This window comes from Gorilla gorilla, chromosome 9 (assembly GCF_029281585.2).
Source record: "Gorilla gorilla gorilla isolate KB3781 chromosome 9, NHGRI_mGorGor1-v2.1_pri, whole genome shotgun sequence".
NCBI lineage: Eukaryota > Metazoa > Chordata > Mammalia > Primates > Hominidae > Gorilla > Gorilla gorilla.
In genome coordinates, this window is record NC_073233.2 from 74765976 (window position 1) to 74784533 (window position 18558).

At 63.4% G+C, this 18558-nt stretch overlaps 2 protein-coding genes across 13 annotated transcripts in view; one reads left to right on the forward strand and one right to left on the reverse strand.

Annotated features, from left to right (window-relative positions):
- Positions 1-843: 843 nt before the first annotated feature.
- The window catches only part of PC (pyruvate carboxylase), a 110757-nt gene continuing 93042 nt past the window's right edge, over positions 844-18558 (reverse strand). For all 12 annotated transcript variants that reach the window (XM_031015824.2, XM_055354577.1, XM_031015825.3 and 9 more), the window contains 12 exons: positions 16165-16347; positions 5561-5705; positions 5064-5153; positions 4756-4977; positions 4107-4263; positions 3357-3597; positions 2993-3242; positions 2539-2783; positions 2256-2435; positions 1930-2178; positions 1549-1689; positions 844-1466 (listed from right to left, as the gene is read on the reverse strand). In XM_031015824.2, the coding sequence (XP_030871684.1) occupies positions 1218-1466; positions 1549-1689; positions 1930-2178; positions 2256-2435; positions 2539-2783; positions 2993-3242; positions 3357-3597; positions 4107-4263; positions 4756-4977; positions 5064-5153; positions 5561-5705; positions 16165-16347 (2352 nt within the window). In that variant the 3' untranslated portion in view covers positions 844-1217. The remainder of the gene's footprint in view (positions 1467-1548; positions 1690-1929; positions 2179-2255; positions 2436-2538; positions 2784-2992; positions 3243-3356; positions 3598-4106; positions 4264-4755; positions 4978-5063; positions 5154-5560; positions 5706-16164; positions 16348-18558) is intronic.
- On the forward strand, positions 10061-12788 carry LRFN4 (leucine rich repeat and fibronectin type III domain containing 4). The gene is made up of 2 exons (XM_031015827.3): positions 10061-11409; positions 11950-12788. The coding sequence occupies exons 1-2, from the start codon at positions 10061-10063 to the stop codon at positions 12506-12508; spliced, it is 1908 nt and encodes a 635-aa protein (XP_030871687.1). The 3' UTR covers positions 12509-12788.

Sequence of the window (18558 nt, forward strand, 5' to 3'; positions counted from 1 at the left end):
GCCCACTGTGAGTTGCCCATCCCAGACGTTGGACTGGCTCTGGGAGCACTGGGCAGAGGCCTGCTGGGTGCTTCCCATCCAGAGGCTGATTTCCTGCATCGGCCTCCCCACCCCTCCATCTCAGGAACTGCCCAGCCTCCTGCTCCCTTCACCATCCTCCCCCTACCTGTGGGCAGGAGGGCAGTGGTGCAGGCAGGGTTACTGTCCCCGCTGCAGGAAAGGGAACTGAGCAGGAGTCTGCAGGGGTGGTCATGGGGAGTGGCAGGGTTAGAACCTGAGACCCTGGACCCTGGACCCGGTGCTCCCCCTCACCTCCCGCCAACATTCTCACATCCAGAGCACACACAAGACTCCCGGATCACCATTCCCGAGGGTCTTACCCACTGCCCACAAGGTGGTACCTGCTTGCATTTACCCGCTAACTGAGGTGGGACGCTGGCCTTGGGTTTTAGAAAATAAAGCAGCAGGGTTGGGAGGCGAGTCTGCCAACGGCCTGGGTTTCATCTCTCTCTCTTACTACTTGTGAAGTCCTGGACAAATTATTTAATCTTCCTGTGACTTGATTTCTGTGTCCATAAGAGGATGAAGGTTAATTCCCTGTGTTAATAGGTGTTAAATACTTAGAACAGGCCCCACCCCTCAAGCAAGTTCAGTACTACTAGTCCTGTTTGGGGAGTATACACAGTAGGCACCCAACAGTGACTTAAAACAGGGCCACGATGGTCATTCTCACTACCCTGAGGAGGACGACACAACTGACCTGCCCACCCATGGGGAGCTTGAAAGGCAGCCCCCCACTGCCGAGTGGTGCAGGCTGGGGGCTGCACAGGATCCAGCATGGAGGGCAGGGGAAAGCCAGCTTTATTGAGTAAACTTCCCAGGACCTGGGACATCTTAGATCTCCCCTTCCCCCAGGAGATAGGACCCCTAAACCTCCCCTGGGTCCTAGGACCACCTGACCCACCACTTGTAGTCTCCAGTGAGGAGGGGACCCTTATTTGGCAAGAGATGAACATGTATGCAGCTGTCCGCCAGAGGAAAGGACGATGGCTGAAAGGAATGAACCGCCACAGGCGGTGTCTCTCCTGTCCAGCTGTGGACAGGACCTCCACGGCCCGGCCTTCCTGGCCTCAGGCACTGGCTGGCCTGGGCCTGCCGTGGCAGCACAGCTTCTGTTGAAGGCTTGGGGATGGCCAGGCTGCCGGTCTGGGGCAAGATCACTCGATCTCCAGGATGAGGTCGTCACCTTCCAGTGTCATGTCCTTGGTCACATGAACTTTGCGGACAGTACCCTCCATGGGTGACGTCACCACAGTCTCCATCTTCATGGCACTGAGCACACACAGGGGCTGGCCCTTGGCCACCTTGGCCCCTGCCACCACTTTGATGTCTATCACCTTCCCAGGCATGGGCGCCCCGATCTGGCCCTTCACGTCCTTTAGGGCCTTGGGGTGGAAGTGCATCTCCTGAAGACACAGGGCAGAGGGGACATGAGATCCTGGGCCCAGCCAAGCCCCACCGCCCGGCTGGCCCTGGGGGAGACAATACCTTCATGGCCTGGGTGTCCTTGACCAAGATGGACCGCAGCTGCCCATTGAGCTCAAAGAAGACCTGCCTCTGGCCGGCCCGGTTCAGGTCGCTCACGGCCAGGGCTTTGATGTGCAGCGTCTTGCCCCGCTCCAGCTCCACCTGCAGGGAGGGTGTGCAGACTCAGAGCTGGACGCCAAGGTGGGAGAGCAGTCCCCCGGCCCTGGCCATAGGAAGTCCCCACACTGGGCCTTGGCTCCTCGTTCCTAAAGGCATAGCTCCTGGTCTCAAGGGTCCTTTCTGCTCCCAAAGCTTGCAAGGCTGGGTGACAGCCAAGCTAAACTCCAGAGCTCTGGGGCAGGGGGCCAGGGTGGAGTGTGGAGAAGCGCCAGAGCCACTGACCTCAAACTCCTCTGCGATCTTGGGTCCCTGCAGGAAGAGGCGAGTATTCAGGCTATCCAGGGGGCCAAAGGTGGCAGTGAAGTCCTTGAAGTGGGCAAACACATCGGGGTACATAGCTGCTGAGAGCACATCTTCAGGCGTCACCTCCTCCCCATGCCGGTCTACCAGCTCCTTCTCCAGCACCTGCAGATCCAGGGGAGGGAGGGAGGCTCCAGGCCGCCCCTCCACCCTCGGCAGGTCCTTCAGTACCTGGGGAGCAAAGCAGAGGGTCAGTCCCAAGTCCTGCATCCAGCCCCCACCCTCACACCATGCTGGGCCTTCCCTACCTTAGAGCGAAAGGGTTCGGGGAACCCCCCATGGGGGACACCGATATAGCCCTGCAGGAACTCCACCACGGAGCGCGGAAAGGACAGCTCTTCCGCCTGAGCTTCGGCCTCTGCCCGGCTCAATCCGTTCTGCACCATAAACTGGGCCAGGTCCCCCACGATCTTGGAGGAGGGCGTCACCTGAGGAGAAGGCCCTGGAGGTTAGGGTGCCAGGCATCTCAAGGAGGCCAGTGGCAGGTGCATGCAGGGCTGGGTCAGGTAAGGAGCGCCGGGCCGGGCTCACCTTGATGAGATCGCCCAGCATCTGGTTGGCCTCCACGTAGGCCTTCTTGACCTCCTTGAACTTGGAGCCGAGCCCCATGCTGTGGGCCTGGAAGTGCAGGTTGGTGTACTGGCCCCCTGGGATCTCATTTTCATACACGTCCGAGTTGCCAGACTTCATGGTGGCCGTGCAGTCGAAGGCCGCGTACAGTCCCCGAGCCCCCTCCCAGTACTCACTGTAGTCAAACACGCGCTCCATGGGCACCTCTGCAGGGAGGCCAGAGTCAGAGGAGGCCTTAGAAATATGTGACTCTTCCAGGACCCAGGGCTAGCTCAGGTCCCATGTCTGACTCAGGTGACAGAAGGCGGCAAGGCCAGAGCAGGGCATCTGGATCCTAGGCAGGTCCAACACTACTGGGACTGGTGGTGGCTGCAGCTTTGAGAGGGGTGTGGCCACGGGCTGCTGTTCTTCCTACCTGTGTCCAGGGGAGTCCCTCTGGTACAGGCCACCAGGGCCCCCATGCTGGGCTGTGAAGTCATCCCAGACATGGAATCGGCTGCCACATCCACCACATCAGCTCCAGCCTGGGCACAGGCCAGCATGGCTGCCACGCCTGCCCCTGACGTGTCGTGGGTGTGGATGTGCAGTGGGAGGTCAGGGAAGCGGTCCCGGAGGGAGCTGACCAGCATGGTGCAGGCTGTGGGCTTCAGCAGCCCGGCCATGTCCTGGGGGAAGTGGGAGAGAGAGAGAGAGATGGTAGAGGGGGTAGGATGTGTGCCTGTGGGTGGCGGGGACATGGCCGGGGCAGAGAGGGAGGGATGGACAAGTGGCCCAGGCACCTTGATGCACAGGATGTGGGTGCCAGCTCGCACCAGCTCTTCGGCCAAGCCCATGTAGTACTGCAGTGAGTACTTGGTGCGGCTGGGGTCGGCCACGTCACCCGTGTATGAGATGGCAGCCTCCACCACGCCTCCGGCACTTCCTGCCGCCTCCATGCCCAGCAGCATGTTGGGCAAGTAGTTGAGGGAGTCAAACACGCGGAAGACATCCATGCCATTCTCTTTGGCCACTTCACAGAACCTGCAAGGGTGAGAGAGCCCAGGGCTGAGCCCCACCCCACCTCCCTCTGAACAGTCTTCCCTGGCTCCTTCCTGACCCACTCTACGGCCCCTGGGGAATGAGATCTGAGGGTCTGGCCTGGCAGGAGGTGTGGCATCCACAGGCGGGGGGTGGTCACACAAGTGTGGACCAGGCCCTGGAGGATCAGCTAGGCCAGTGGCAGGCTGTGGAAGAGGGTACTGAGCAAGGAGTCTTGAGGCCTGGGTTCCAATCCCAGCCCTGCACCGAGTGACCCAGGCAAGTCTCAGACCTTCCACTGCCCCAGGAGTGAGGGAGTGATTTAGAAGCCTGTCTGGTTCTGCAACTCCAATTTTACACTTCTCGATATTTCCAAACAGCAGCCCCTGCTGCGTGTGGCCACAGAGAGACTTGGTGTCAGGCCGACCGTGGAGAACAGAGGCCATCACGACATGGCTCGGTACCCTCTGGGCCACACCAGGTAGCGTCTGCCCACCCCACCCCAGGCTCACTTGAAGACCACGTTGTCTGGGTAGTTGGTGTAGCCCACAGCATTGGCCCCCCGCAGCAGCATCTGGAAAGGGATGTTGGGGATGAGCTCCCGGAGCTCCTGCAGCCGCCGCCAGGGGCACTCATACAGGAAGCGCATGGCGACGTCAAACGTGGCTCCTGCACAGGAACCGAGAGGCCCAGATCAGCTCTGCGTGCCTGGGGAACTCCACCAGGCCTTGGAGCTAGCTCTGCAGCACAAGCCTCTGGCCCCAATACCAGGTCCTGCTCATCTTCGCCGTGCCTGTGTTCCCTGCTCCAACCGCCACAGATTTTTCCCTTGTCTGATCTCTAAGGGGGAGACCAGGCTCATTTGTGTCCCTTCTATGCCCCCTTTATAATCCCATCTTCTCCTCTACCTCTCTGTGCTATAATTAACAGGCAGGTATCTCCTCCTGACCCTGGGCCTCCCAGAATGCACCTGGTCTCAGCTCTGCAACCTCGTGCCGGCACCAGGCCTGGCCGGAGAGGGCGCTGTGCCTTCTTTGGTCCTTCCTCTTTGGTGTTCTTCGTGTCAACGTCTCTAGCTTGTCCCCAGTGGCCTAAGCCTGTGGGACTGGCCACAGAGCAGGCGCCCATTCCTACCAGGCGCTGCGCAGCATGCCAGCCTACCTCCCCAGTTCTCCATGCTGAAGAGCTTGCTGAAGTTGTGGGCAACATAGGGGGCGATCTTTTTGAGATCGTGGGTGCGCACACGAGTGGCCAGCAGTGACTGGTGGGCGTCCCTGAAGGTCGTGTCCATCAGCAGCAGCCCCGGGTGGTTCCGCACAGCTCGAGCAAAGCCCTCAGGCCCCTCTCGCAGCAGGATGTCTCTGAAACCAGCCGGGGGCGGGCCTAGGGTAGACAGGGGCATTGGTGCCCATCCTGCAGGTGGCAACCTCCTGTCTCCCCCATGAGTTGACAGAATGGATCTCACCTACCTATGGGCACTGCAGGGACAATGGGGTCCGTGGGGCTGGGGCTGGCCTTGACGGGAATCGGGGTGGTTGGACCGTTTACCATGACATGGCCTGGGGAGAAAGCGGGCAGTGGGTCAGGGTGGGCTGGGCAGAGGCTGAGTCGAGGGCGGCAGTGAGAGTGGCTGGGCTCAGGGACAGGGACACATCCCTCCAGGATCCCCGGGCTTCCAGCTGGCCCCTGTCCTCTCCAAAGCCAGGGCCTCCTGGGTACAGGCAGTGGGGACCTCTTGAGGACCACGTGGATGGAAAGGTGGGGTCTCTCAGATCAGGAGCAAGGAGAGTGGTGAATGGCAGGGTGCAGGACAAGAGGACACAGGGCCAAAATGAGGGCAGGGGTGAGGGGCAGGGGGCACTAAGGAGTTCTTTGGTCATGGGGAGTGGCAAGGAGGTAGGAGCAAGAGATTGGAGAGCGGAGGGGAGGGAAGGGCAGGGCAGGGCAGGGCAGTCTCGGGCCAGACCGAGGTAGTGCAACAGCTTTTGGGCCCGGTTCTGCGCAGGCCGCAGCTGGAACAGCTCTGGGTTCTCGTCGATGAACTGGGTGTCCACAGTGCCTGCCAGGAACTGCTGGTTGTTGAGCACATTCTGCAGGAAGGCGATGTTGGTCTGCAGGACAGAGGCGGGTGGGAGGGCGTCACCATGCAGCACAGACAGGGAAGGGAGAGGAGAAAAAGCTGAAGGTGCTGCCCTGGGCCAGCACAGCTTCTGGGCCTCCCTGCAGAGGGGCACTTCCCCGTCCCTCAGCCCTCTCCTCACTCTAGCAGAGCCCCCTAAGCTGTCACGGGCTGAGCCTGCTCCCTCCATACTTGTTTACACCAAAGCATGTGCTGAAGGCCACCCTTCCTGCCTCCCCGCAGCCTAGAACAGGGCTCAGCCTTTTTCTCCAGCAGCGTGGCCCACAGCAGTCACCCTTGCCCCTCGTCCACGCTTCTCGAAAGAGGGCCTTGACCGCAACAGACCACACTCTGGCACTCTCACTAAGTCACTCCTCCCAGCTGAGTCCAGCGGGCAAGCTCCCGCCTTGCTGCTCGTTCCCTGGGCTTCCAAGCCATCTTGCTCTCCTGTCCTCTTCCTCCCCAGCTCCTCACACACGACGTGCTCCCCAGGAGGCCCCGTCCCAGGGCTGTGGCGCCAGTGACAGGCTCTGCCTCCAGGGCAAGACCCAGAGGTGCAACTGCCTCCCGGGCCTTTCCTTGTTCACCCCTCGCATAAGTTCAGCAAGTCCACGGCCAGCTTCCTGCCTATGCACCCAGTCCTCCTGTGCCCAGTGGGTGCCCCACTGTCCCCCCAGTTACCAAAACCTGCATCCCATCACCCTCATCACCCACTCCTCCCATGCCACTGGTCAAGCCAGAGGATTCGACCACGGCCATTTTGGGACCTTGTGACCTCTTCTCCATCTCCAGGCCATACCCTCCACCGCCTTCCTCATTGTGGCCACCTCCAGCCACATCAAACTTGCCTCGCGCTCCACACCTTTGCACCTGCCTGGGAAGCTCTCCCTGAACTTCTCAAGGGCCTTCGCCCTGTCCTCACACCCTTGGCAGAGCTGATGCTCACCTTTCCAGCAGTCCCCTGACGAACCCGCTGTGGGCAAGCACACCCGTCGGCTTCATCCTCTGCTTGTCTGCCTGGGAACCCTTGGGGGCAGGGTGCTGCCTGAGGCATGTGTCAGTGTGCTTTGTGCACAGGGGCCCTCGGTTCCACTCATTAAATGCCTGGGTGACAACATGAGGCTGGGCCAGGATGAGTATGACTTAAACGGGGACATGCGAGCCAGCACTGTGAGAGGTGCTTCAAGACCTGTGAAAGCATGGCCTGTGGCCGTGTAGCGACAGCCCTGGCTTCCACCGCGAAGAAAACACCTCCACGCATCACTTATTCATGATCCCTGTCGGCACCTTCAACAGGGACTCAAGGCCACCCAGACCCCTCTGAGCTCGCCCTCTCCTCTTAGGCTCCTATCACCTGGAGGCCTGGACAGGAAGGGTGCCTCCCCCACCAGCCTGTCAGGTGCTCACCACAGAGTGGGGCCCCGCCAGCAGTGCTGTGCCTGTCTGCCCCTGAGCCTCGCCCCTGCCTCTCCTGAAGAGATGCTGACATTTCAGCTGGGCCAAGGCATGGCACTGGAGAAGGGAGGCAGCTAATGAAACCATCCAAAGAGCCCCCCGAGCGTGCAGGGTGAGAAGGACCCTTGGAGGCCTTCTCCCTGTCCTCACACCCTCGGCAGAGCTGATGCTCACCTTTCCAGCAGGCCGCTGAGGAACCCGCACGGGTAGGGCTGAGCGCAGACCCACACTGCTGCTGGGACCCTTGCGTTCACAGACACACGCTGAAGGTCATAACCATTCTGCATCACCGAGTCACGTGGAGGGTCCCCACTGAGTCTCCCCTTTGTGATTGTCGGGTTGCCCATCCTCTCCTCCATACTGTAAGCTCTATGGGGGCAGGAACCAGGCCCATCTGGTTCCTGATGAACCCAGCTCCCAGCACTGGGTGGCCATGGTGGATGCTGGTAAACATCTATATTTAGAGCAAATGAAAACTTTTTTTTTGAGACAAAGTGCGTCACCCAGGCTGGAATTCAGTGGCACAATCTCAGCTCACTGCAACCTGTGGCTCCCTGGTTAGTGCGATTCTCATGCCTCATCCCAACAGACCTGCGGTACCACGCCCGGCTGATTTTTGTATTTTTAATAGAGATGGGGTTTCGCCATGTTGGCCAGGCTGGTCTGGAACTCCTGGCCTCAAGTGATCCACCTGCCTCAGCCTCCCAAACTGCAGGGATTACAGGCATGAGCCACTGCACCCGGTGGAAAACATTTTTGATGGGGAGAAGAGGAACAAAGACATAGCTGGTACCACTGCACATCAGAGTTGACCTGCACCAGGACTGAATCCCCCTCATTTTACAAACGCCACAGCTGAGGCCCAGTGAGTGGTGACAGAATGGCTTCTGGCTGCCCGTAAGCCCCTCACAAGCTGCAGCTGTCCTCCCCTCTCGCCCCTAGGAAATGCTTAAGTATGTACCATCCAACTCTCCTGGCCTACAGGAGGAACTTCTTTTCAGTGGTCAGGTAACGTGCCCAGGACTACACTGCTGTGCTGACAGGATCAGAATTCCAATCTTGGGTTTCCCCGAGTTTCCTGCCACCTGGCCCATGGGGATCAGGGCTGGAGGGAGAACGAGGATGGCTGAGGTTTAGGTGGCTTAAGGACCAGGAGACACGGGGAGGTGGTGACTTCCTCTGTTTCCCAACTGGGCAGACCAATGGTGGTGGCGGGCACAGCTGGAAGGAAACCAGGCTCGCCGAGCCACCGAAGCCCCAGCTTTCTCAACCAGGAAGCAAAGAACCTCCCCCACCTCACGCCGGGAGCCCCTTCTCTGAGAGGAGCTGGTTCCGAGCCGTTCTTCCAGGGAAATGGCCCGGCGGCGACAGAGCGGGAGGGAGGGGCGGCAGGCGCTGCGAGGACGCACAGCTTCCCATTGCGTGCCCCCGGCGGTTGGGAAGCCGCGCCGCGCAGACCAATCCGGCCCGAGGCGGAGGCCGGTTGGCTCCGGAACGCCTGACCCGCGGGGCGGGCGGGGCAGCTGGGGAGGGAGGGAGAGGCGAGAGGCAGCGGGGACAGGGCGGGGCGGCGGGGGCGGGGCGCCTGCCCGGAGGCCGAGCCCTCTCGGCCCCACCCCGCAGCAGCCCTGCCAGGGGCGCCGCCCCAGCCCCCCCACGGCCGAACCCCGTGCCGGTTGGGGACCCTCCACGTGACTTGGTGATGCAGAACGGTTATGACCTTCAGCGTGTGTCTGTGAACGCAAGGGTCCCAGCAACAGTGCGGGTTTGCGCTCGGCCCTGCCCGTGGGTGCAGGGACGTGTGGGTGTGTGGGCATGTGTGGGTGTGTTGGGGAGGGTGCCCAGCGACATGTGACAAAGACGCCCGTCTCCGGGAGATGGTGAAGAGGCCCGCGAGCAGGCGCTTTGTCTGGCTGTCTGCAGAGTGAGGTTCGCGCCGCGGCGGCGGGCGCCCGTGCGGTGCAGGATGCCGGGGCGCCAGAGTGGCCGGGGGCGCGCGCGCCTGTGCCAGGGTGAGTGCGCTGCGGCAGCGCCGGGGGACAGCGCGGCGGGCCCGCGCCGGCCCGGGCCTCGGGCGTGACTGGGCGCCACCCGTGGGCGCTGCAGCGGCCGCGTGTCCCCGTGACCTCAGGAGCCGGCCCGGGCCCGGGTGGATCCCCGCGCGCCCCTCCCCGTCCGCCCTCCACGTGCGTGTCCGCGGCACGCGCGCCCGCCGGCGCGCACCCGCTCGCCTGTCGCCACCGCCACCACTAACCGCGCCGCGAAAAGGTGCCGGGAACCGAGCGAGCCGGGGCCGCGGGCCCGAGCGCCATGGGCCCGAGGGTGGGCGGCGGGCGGCCGGTCATCCCCGGGCCTCGCCCCCGCGGGAGAGCGGCCAGGAGTCGGTGGGGGCCGGCCGGGCTCGCAGGGAGGCCGGCCCGCACCCCCTGAGCGACGGACACCAGGTGAGGGGGCCGCCGGGCGCAGCGCGGGGGCCGGCCAGGGAGGGGCCACGGACTCCACGGGAGGTTCGGGGGGCGCCTTCTCTGGCGGGGGAGGGTATGGCGCGGAGGGGGGAGGGGGCTGGCGATTCCTGGGGACGCCTGGGAAAGGAAGTTCCGGGACCCTCCCTGCTCTCGATCCTCCTCCGCTTCCTGCCTCATGCCTCACCTTGTCCCCAGCGCCTGGACTCCCCCTTAACTGCTTGGGAAATGTGACCTTTGCTCTGGGGGGCCTGGCCCTGCAGGCCCCAACCTTCCCTCATCTCTGGCGGCCCTCTTGGGCCTCTGACCCAGCCCCTCCCCGGGCCAGGCTCACAGAAGCTGGCTTCTGGGACTGTCCTGGGCCCAAGTGGGCACCTGCGCCAGCCCCACCTGTGCCTGGGCTGTGGCCCCTTCCTACAGGGCGCTCACCATGGCCCCGCCGCTCCTGCTGCTGCTGCTGGCCAGTGGAGCGGCCGCCTGCCCGCTGCCCTGCGTCTGCCAGAACCTGTCCGAGTCGCTCAGCACCCTCTGTGCCCACCGAGGCCTGCTGTTTGTGCCGCCCAACGTGGACCGGCGCACAGTGGAGCTGCGGCTGGCTGACAACTTCATCCAGGCCCTGGGGCCCCCTGACTTCCGCAACATGACGGGACTGGTGGACCTGACACTGTCTCGCAATGCCATCACCCGCATTGGGGCCCGCGCCTTTGGGGACCTCGAGAGCCTGCGTTCCCTCCACCTTGACGGCAACAGGCTGGTGGAGCTGGGCACCGGGAGCCTTCGGGGCCCCGTCAATCTGCAGCACCTCATCCTCAGCGGCAACCAGCTGGGCCGCATCGCGCCGGGAGCCTTCGACGACTTCCTAGAGAGCCTGGAGGACCTGGACCTGTCCTACAACAACCTCCGGCAGGTGCCCTGGGCCGGCATCGGCGCCATGCCTGCCCTGCACACCCTCAACCTGGACCATAACCTCATTGACGCACTGCCCCCAGGCGCCTTCGCCCAGCTCGGTCAGCTCTCCCGCCTGGATCTCACCTCCAACCGCCTGGCCACGCTGGCTCCGGACCCACTTTTCTCTCGTGGGCGTGATGCAGAGGCCTCTCCCGCCCCCCTGGTGCTGAGCTTCAGCGGGAACCCCCTGCACTGCAACTGTGAGCTGCTGTGGCTGCGGCGACTGGCGCGGCCGGACGACCTGGAGACGTGCGCCTCCCCGCCCGGCCTGGCCGGCCGCTACTTCTGGGCAGTGCCCGAGGGCGAGTTCTCCTGTGAGCCACCCCTCATTGCCCGCCACACGCAGCGCCTCTGGGTGCTGGAAGGCCAGCGGGCCACGCTGCGGTGCCGGGCCCTGGGTGACCCCACGCCTACCATGCACTGGGTTGGTCCTGACGACCGGTTGGTTGGCAACTCCTCCCGAGCCCGGGCTTTCCCCAACGGGACCTTAGAGATTGGGGTGACCGGGGCTGGGGACGCTGGGGGCTACACCTGCATCGCCACCAACCCTGCTGGTGAGGCCACGGCCCGAGTAGAACTGCGGGTGCTGGCCTTGCCCCATGGTGGGAACACCAGTGCCGAGGGGGGCCGCCCCGGGCCCTCGGACATCGCCGCCTCGGCTCGCACTGCTGCCGAGGGTGAGGGGACGCTGGAGTCTGAGCCAGCCGTGCAGGTGACGGAGGTGACTGCCACCTCAGGGCTGGTGAGCTGGGGTCCCGGGCGGCCAGCCGACCCAGTGTGGATGTTCCAAATCCAGTACAACAGCAGCGAAGATGAGACCCTCATCTACCGGTGAGGATGCGTGCCCCACACCCGGCTGCACTCCCGGCGCCCTTCCTCCGCCCTCTGCTCCCCACAAGGCTTTGCTTCCACCCCTCCTCTCTCTGGGGCTAACACCCCCTCCCCGACCATGGCTGCTGGACTCTTGGAGGAGCAGTGGCCTGGCCTGGCTGCCTGAGGGGGCTGGAGCTCAAGGGGCGGCAGAAGGACCCCACCCCATGAGATGTCCCAGGTGTCACTGAGCTGTGCAGGCCTCCCCGGCAGCAGGTGGCGGTTGGGTCTGTCTGAAGCACATGGCCCGCGCCCACGCGTTATTTCTGCCTCTGCTGGTGCCATCCCCCCACCCCATTCCCCTCGCTTGCCTGTGTCCTGTGCCAGTGCACACACCCATCTCCTGGCCACACTCTCTAGCCTGTTCACCTTCCTGAGTGAACCCAAAAGCCCGAGTGGCCCCAGAGGGAGGGGTGTTTGGAGCTGGGAGCACGGGAGTGGGGAGGTGAGGATGGGGCTAGACCCCAGCCCCGGGCTCTGACCACCTGCCCTTGCCTGCAGGATTGTCCCAGCCTCCAGCCACCACTTCCTGCTGAAGCACCTGGTCCCCGGCGCTGACTATGACCTCTGCCTGCTGGCCTTGTCACCGGCCGCTGGGCCCTCTGACCTCACGGCCACCAGGCTGCTGGGCTGTGCCCATTTCTCCACGCTGCCAGCCTCGCCCCTGTGCCACGCCCTGCAGGCCCACGTGCTGGGCGGGACCCTGACCGTGGCCGTGGGGGGTGTGCTGGTGGCTGCCTTACTGGTCTTCACTGTGGCCTTGCTGGTTCGGGGCCGGGGGGCTGGAAATGGCCGCCTCCCCCTCAAGCTCAGCCACGTCCAGTCCCAGACCAATGGAGGCCCCAGCCCCACACCCAAGGCCCACCCACCGCGGAGCCCCCCCCCCCGGCCGCAGCGCAGCTGCTCCCTGGACCTGGGAGATGCCGGGTGCTACGGTTATGCCAGGCGCCTGGGAGGAGCCTGGGCCCGACGGAGCCACTCTGTGCATGGGGGGCTGCTCGGGGCAGGGTGCCGGGGGGTAGGAGGCAGCGCTGAGCGGCTGGAAGAGAGTGTGGTGTGATGGACGGGCAGCTTCCTGTGTGCTCCAAGGGATGAGCCTCGTGGGGCAGAGGGCCCGGGGCGGCCGCCTGGCCTGGGAGTCCCTCCCTCGTTTTTATTCTCGGTACCTCAGGCTCCCCTGTGTACTGGGCGGGGCAGGGAGCCCTTTCCTCGGTTCTGGCCTCCAGACCAGGGTAAGGGCAGGTCCCTCCAACAGGTGCTCACAGCCACCGAGGCAGGGGCTGCAGCCACCCACTGGGAGTCTTGTTTTTATTTATAATAAAATTGTTGGGGACACCTCAGTGCTAGTCTCTGGTGTTGTCTGGCTAGGTCCCCCGAGACGGGAGGACGGGACACGGGCCGCTGGTGGCACACGGACAAGGGCGGGGCTACCAGGCCCGGTGGGGGCAGTCACAGCAACCTGGGGCCTCCTGGCTTCCTGTCCACAGGGGCGGCCCAGGGCTGCGGCCAAGGGCTGTGCCTGGTGTCTTCTGACCTGCAGGAGCATGGGCTTGGGCAGGCGGCCTCCCCTCGCCTGTAAGTGCAAAGAACGCCCCTTCCTGCCAGGTGGCGACAGGACGCCGTATCTAGTGTAAAGCCTGGGGAGCACGTGTGAGCGCCTTCCCCATGGCGCTTCAGGGTCTGCGGGGCGGACACAGGACTGGACTAAGCAACAGGAGGAGGTGGGGGACGGTACAGCCCTCTGGGAGAAGGGACCTGGGCTGAGCGTACAGTGAAAAGTCCTCATGGCTCCAGGTGCTGACAGCTGTGTCTGCCACCTCCCAGGGCATCTTGTGGACTGGTAAAACGCCATCCCAAAGGGACTGGAAGGGCAGGGAACCCCACTGCTCTGCCATCAGCCCGCGATCCTCTGGAAGGTTCCTGTCAGAACTGTGGGTCCGAGCAGGACCGCAGCTCCCAGCTCAGATGTGCTCTGGGCCTTCCTGGGAAGGCGGCCTTCGCCCTCCCTCGCTGCAGGAAGGCAGCCGGATGGGCACGAGCCCTGCTTTCTCTGCTAGGACCCCTGGCCAGGCCCGGGCAGCCTCTGACCTGGCCCAGCCCCTGCAGCCTCCTGAACTATCTGCTTCTAGGCACTGGCTGGGGGGCATGGGCAGACGTGGCCCTCAGCCCTGCAGAGGGTCAAGCTCCCCCAGGTGCTGTATGAAAACTCAGAAGGCGGCCCTGGCACCCCAGGCCACAGCAAACACGCTGCACAGACTCCCTGGTGTTTTGTGTGTGAGGGCCAAGGCGCTGCCACCGGGCAGCCGAGGTGAGGCAGGTGCTCTAAGGCATGCGTGTGTTCACGTGTGCATGGGCCTGGCTCACACACGTGTGCATGGACCTGGCTCACACACGTGTGCATGGACCTGGCTCACACACGTGTGCCTGCCCTCCCAGCCCCAGAACATGCAGCCAGAGGTGGGCTTCGACAGCCTGGTTTACATGAATGGGAGCAAGGTCCTCGACAGAGAAGGGTGTGGGGAGCGAACGCCATGGAGGAGTGGGCGGGGGCGCGGGACAGGGTGGGTGGGCACAGACGGCAGAGAGACAGGAGGGCCAGGGCTGCCACGCTGGGCACTAGCATGAGGCTCAGGAGGCGGCTAGAGCCAGCGGCCTGGTCTCGGTGCACATTTGGGGAGGACTTGGCACCCCCAGACACCAGAGACACTTATCCTGCTGCTGGCCCCGTGGTCACGGTCTCTAGTGCCCCTTTCTCCACCTGGGGGGCGGGGGACGGTCTAAAGAGGAAGATCTTTCCGGGCCCTCCAGGGTGCAGAAGCCCACCTCTAGCTGCACCCCTAGCAGGCGCAAGGTTCTAGGGCCCAGGGACCAGCTTGGCACGTGGGAGCTGCTGAGGGTGAGGAGGGAGCAGAGGAACCGGGCACAACCCCGGGAGCCAGCCAGGACCACAGAGCAACGGGCAGGGGCAGGCGAGGGGGATGGCCTGGGTCACCCCTGTGCATGGCCACGCATCCCCTCAACACCGAAGCAGCCGCAGGACATCCCCGCCAGGACACCAGGAGCCCCAGCAAGGTGCAGGGGGAGCGCGTGATGTCGACAGCTGATGTTGCGACACACCTCTGCCTATGTATACGACAGGGACCCCCAACAGGGAGGCTGAGAGGCTCCCCACGGAAGAGTAACATCCCCTGGCCTCTAGGAAGTGCGCTGTTCCCTCTTAAGGTGGGAGACAGGCTGGCCACACACACAGGCATAGGCCCAGAAGCCTCCAGGGGCTCTTGCGACCAAGCAGCCATGTGGACATGTGAGAAGTGATCGCAGGACCCTGAGGGGACAGCACGGCCCACATGCCCCCCCATCCCCTAAGCAACTGCGCCTCGACAACAGGCAGGGCTGGAAGAAGCTGCAAGGAGGACACGAGGCCAAGGCAGAGGGGCCGGTGCCAGTGCCCAGCACAGCCCGCCCTGTGGGGACCCCCAAGAAGAAGATGGGGTGGTAACTCCCACAGGGGCTGAGGGCCAAAGCCCCTGTCCTCCCGCTCTTCTTGCCATTCTGAGGGTGGCACCCACAGGACACGTGCTGGCTTCAAAGGCCGAGGCGGCATTTCCTGGCTGTGGATTCCTCTCTAGCTACAGACGCCAGTAACAGAGCCCAGCAAAGGGCTCTTTAGATCCTAAATACCCATTTAGAGTCCTCATGCCAGGCAGGGCACCCACCAAGGCCACCCAAAGACAAGCCGAGCTGCCAGCCCACCAAGGGCAGGTTGCCTCCCAAGCCTCCTGCTCATGTCTCTGCTGCATCCCCACCCTCGGCTACTCCTGAAGCACCTGACACTGTGTGCACCAGGCCAGGTGAGGAGAGCAGGGGGCTGGCGGGGGCCTGACTCTCTGCAAAGTGACCACATCTACACGACTTGGGCTCTTGCCTGGTGGGGGGGATCCACATTTTCCAGAAATTAAGAATTATCTGGGAGGCCAGGCATGGTGGCTCACACCTGTAATCTCAGCATTTTGGGAGGTCAAGGCGGGTGGAACACCTGAGGTCAGGAGTTTGAGACCAGCCTGGCCAATGTGATAAAACCCCGTCTCTACTAAAAATACAAAAATTAGCCGGGCGTGGTGGGGGGCGCCTGTAGTCCCAGCTACTCGGGAGGCTGAGGCAGGAGAATCGCTTGAACCCAGGAGGCAGAGGTTGCAGTGAGCCGAGATCGCGCCACTGCACTCCAGCCTGGGCGACAGCAAGATTCCACTTCAAAAATAAAAAAGAATTATCTGGGGAACTTGTTCAAAACACAGGTTCTGGCGCCTCTACCCAAACCTGTGGGATCAGGATTTCCAGAAGGGAAGCCTGATGATATTTAACACACATTCCAGGTGATTCTCACCCCAGAGGGGCGGGACACACAGCGTGGGTCTCCCCGGAACAAGACTAGACAGGAAGCGTGTGAGGCCTAGACAGGAGGCGTGTGGGGCGTGACGAGCTCCGGCCAGGCCACTGCCAGGGACTCTGGCAGTGGGTTGCCCAGGCGCCTGCAGACTCTGAAAACAGCTGGAGTCTGGCGTGCAGCTGCAGCCGAGGAGAGCCACTGACCTCGACCCATCAGTCAGGGGCAAGGCTGAGGTGAAGCCATGTGCAAGGCCCTTGGTGGGGAAGTGAATGGCTAGGGGGCCCTCCAAGGGCTGGGAGCAAAGGCAGGCGGGGGCTGCAGCCTCTCACCTTCACACCTCGGACGCGGAACTCCGCAAGGGCCCTGCTCATCTTGGTGGCGGCCGTGGGGTGGTCTTTGCCGTGGGCAATGACTTTGACCAGCAGGGAGTCGTAGTGGGGCGAGATGACGGCTCCTTGGAAGGCGGAAGCATTATCCAGGCGGATGCCCATGCCCTCTCCGCTCCGGAACACCTGTGGGAAGGGTGAAGCGTGAGGACCTGCGCCAGAAACTGCGGTCAAAAGTGCCCCACCCACCCCGAGGCTGGCCAGGTGTGCACCCAGCAGCTGCTGAGAGCAGAGCGTGGGGTGTCCGCAGGTGAATCTCAGCTCTGGCTGGTCAGGTTTTGCTGTTTCTGCCACCAAACCCAGGAGTGCGTCCCTTCTCTACGTGCCACGCAGTCACTGCTACTGGCTCCCTGTGAGGAGCTGGGAGGGGGCAGAGGAGGAAGGGAATGCCTGCCGCAGAGCGGGAGAGGGGCCCGGGCAGGCAGGGGCCAGCCCTGCCTCTATTCCCACGGACCTGCTGCACCTGCCTGAGCAACCCTCTAGCCTTTCAGACTCATCCACGTTCGTTCCACAGCACGGATTGAGGTCTGCTGACCCGGCCGCTAAAGGGCCTCGCCGTGGGCTCCCAGACAGCGAGGGGACACGCAGGCCGGCGACAGGGCCTCCAAAGGACAATGTGCGAGGCAAGAGGCGAGGCTGACCGGGGGTTTGTTTTTGTTTTTAACAGGGTGGTGGGGAAGGCCTCAACATCCACCCATGCTCCCTTCCTTTCCTTTCCTTTCCTTCCAGAAGGGAGGATGGGAGGGAGAGGAGGCAACGAGGAGGAAGTGGGAGAGGAAATGAAGGGAAAGTGCCAGAGGCAGGGTCCACACCCATCAGGGAAGCAAACCAAGGGCGAGGAGAGGGCAGCGGGGCAGCGGGACAGGGCCAGGGCCAGACGGCAATGGGAGGGGCAGCGGAGAGGAGGAGACAGAGGCGCCGACACTCACACACACAGGTGGCTCGTGCCGCCTGCACCTGTTCGTGCCACCCGAGTAAGCCCCGCAGAGAAAGGCTCCCCGGAGGTGGGGGACCTGTCAGGCCCAGGTAAGGAAGAAGGGGAGTGGGGGGACCGCCCAGAGGGGCTCGGGACACCCACTGCCCATTTCCGCTTCTCGGGGGCAGAGGCCTGTGTTCAATAAAAAGGAACTTAATAAAATATTTAAGGGTGAACACTCAGCTGAGAGTAGAAACTGTCAGCTAAAAATACTCTGTGGTGAGGCAGGCTCTGAAGAGCCAGGCCTTGGAAGTGGGGATGGAGGGAGGCAGAGAAGTCAGGGGCTGCCGGGCAGCACTCAGCCTGGGGCTGCCGCCACCTACAGACTCTTCCAGAAACAGAAGGCAGGTGGCCAGCTCCCTGCTGAAGCCACAGGCTCTGCTGCTCCCAGAATCCAGAGAGCTCTGGTCCCTACCCCCAGCCTCCCCAGCCTCCCTTGTCTCAGAAGCCCAGAGCCTGGCCCAAACTCATGTTTGCTCCCCTCACCGCCCCACACAAGCCCGGGGGCCTCTGCCTTGGACTCTGGAGCAAAGCTGGAGCTCCATCAATGTCTTGCCTCCTTTGGGGCTCAGGACCCTGGATAGGGAGCAAGTACCTAGCACAGCTGGCACGGTGCTGGCAGCACGTGCAGGGCTGGGAACAGGCACCGAGCAGGCCGCAGGGCTCCTGCCCACAGCTGGGACCAGAGGCGGGGGAGATGGGTTTCGGAGGCCAATGACTGGGTCCTGGTGCTGAGAGGAGGGAAGGTACAGGGAGCCCTCCTGGAGAAGGCGCGAGTCTTGCTGTGCTGAGGAGCCTGCCGTGGGCCGCCTCAGCACCCCCTGCACCAGCTCTCTCCCCCACCAAGGCTGCCATCTCGCGGCCCCGAATCCGCCTCTCGGTCTCCCTCCTGTGCTGCCATCTCCGACTCCCTCCCCCATCCTTGATGGGCCCCTGAGCTTGGCTCAGACTCCATTGGGACCTCTGGGCCCAGTCCTTTGCCACCCCCACCCCCACGTCCTGCCATGTCAGCCCATCCCTCAGATGGGAGGTGGTGCTTGGGCTCCGTCGGCAGCCAGGTGTGGGGCTCCTGTGGGAGCTGGAGGGTCAGGGGCTGGCTTTGTGTCTGGGTCCCTGCGTTTTGCTCCACCAAGCCGGCCTGCTCCCCGCTCCCACCCTCACGGCTTCCTCCTGACCTGGGCGCCCAGCAGTCTCTTCCCCTGGGAGGCGCCGCCCCTCCTCTGGGCACTGCCTGCCTCCGTGTACTCTATGTCCACTTCAGAGCCCACATGCGGGTCCTCCCTAACTGCCGGGCTGTGGCAACTTGGCGCTGCAGCCCCAGGCACCGGGCAGAACCTGTGCGCAGGTGAGCTGGCATCTCC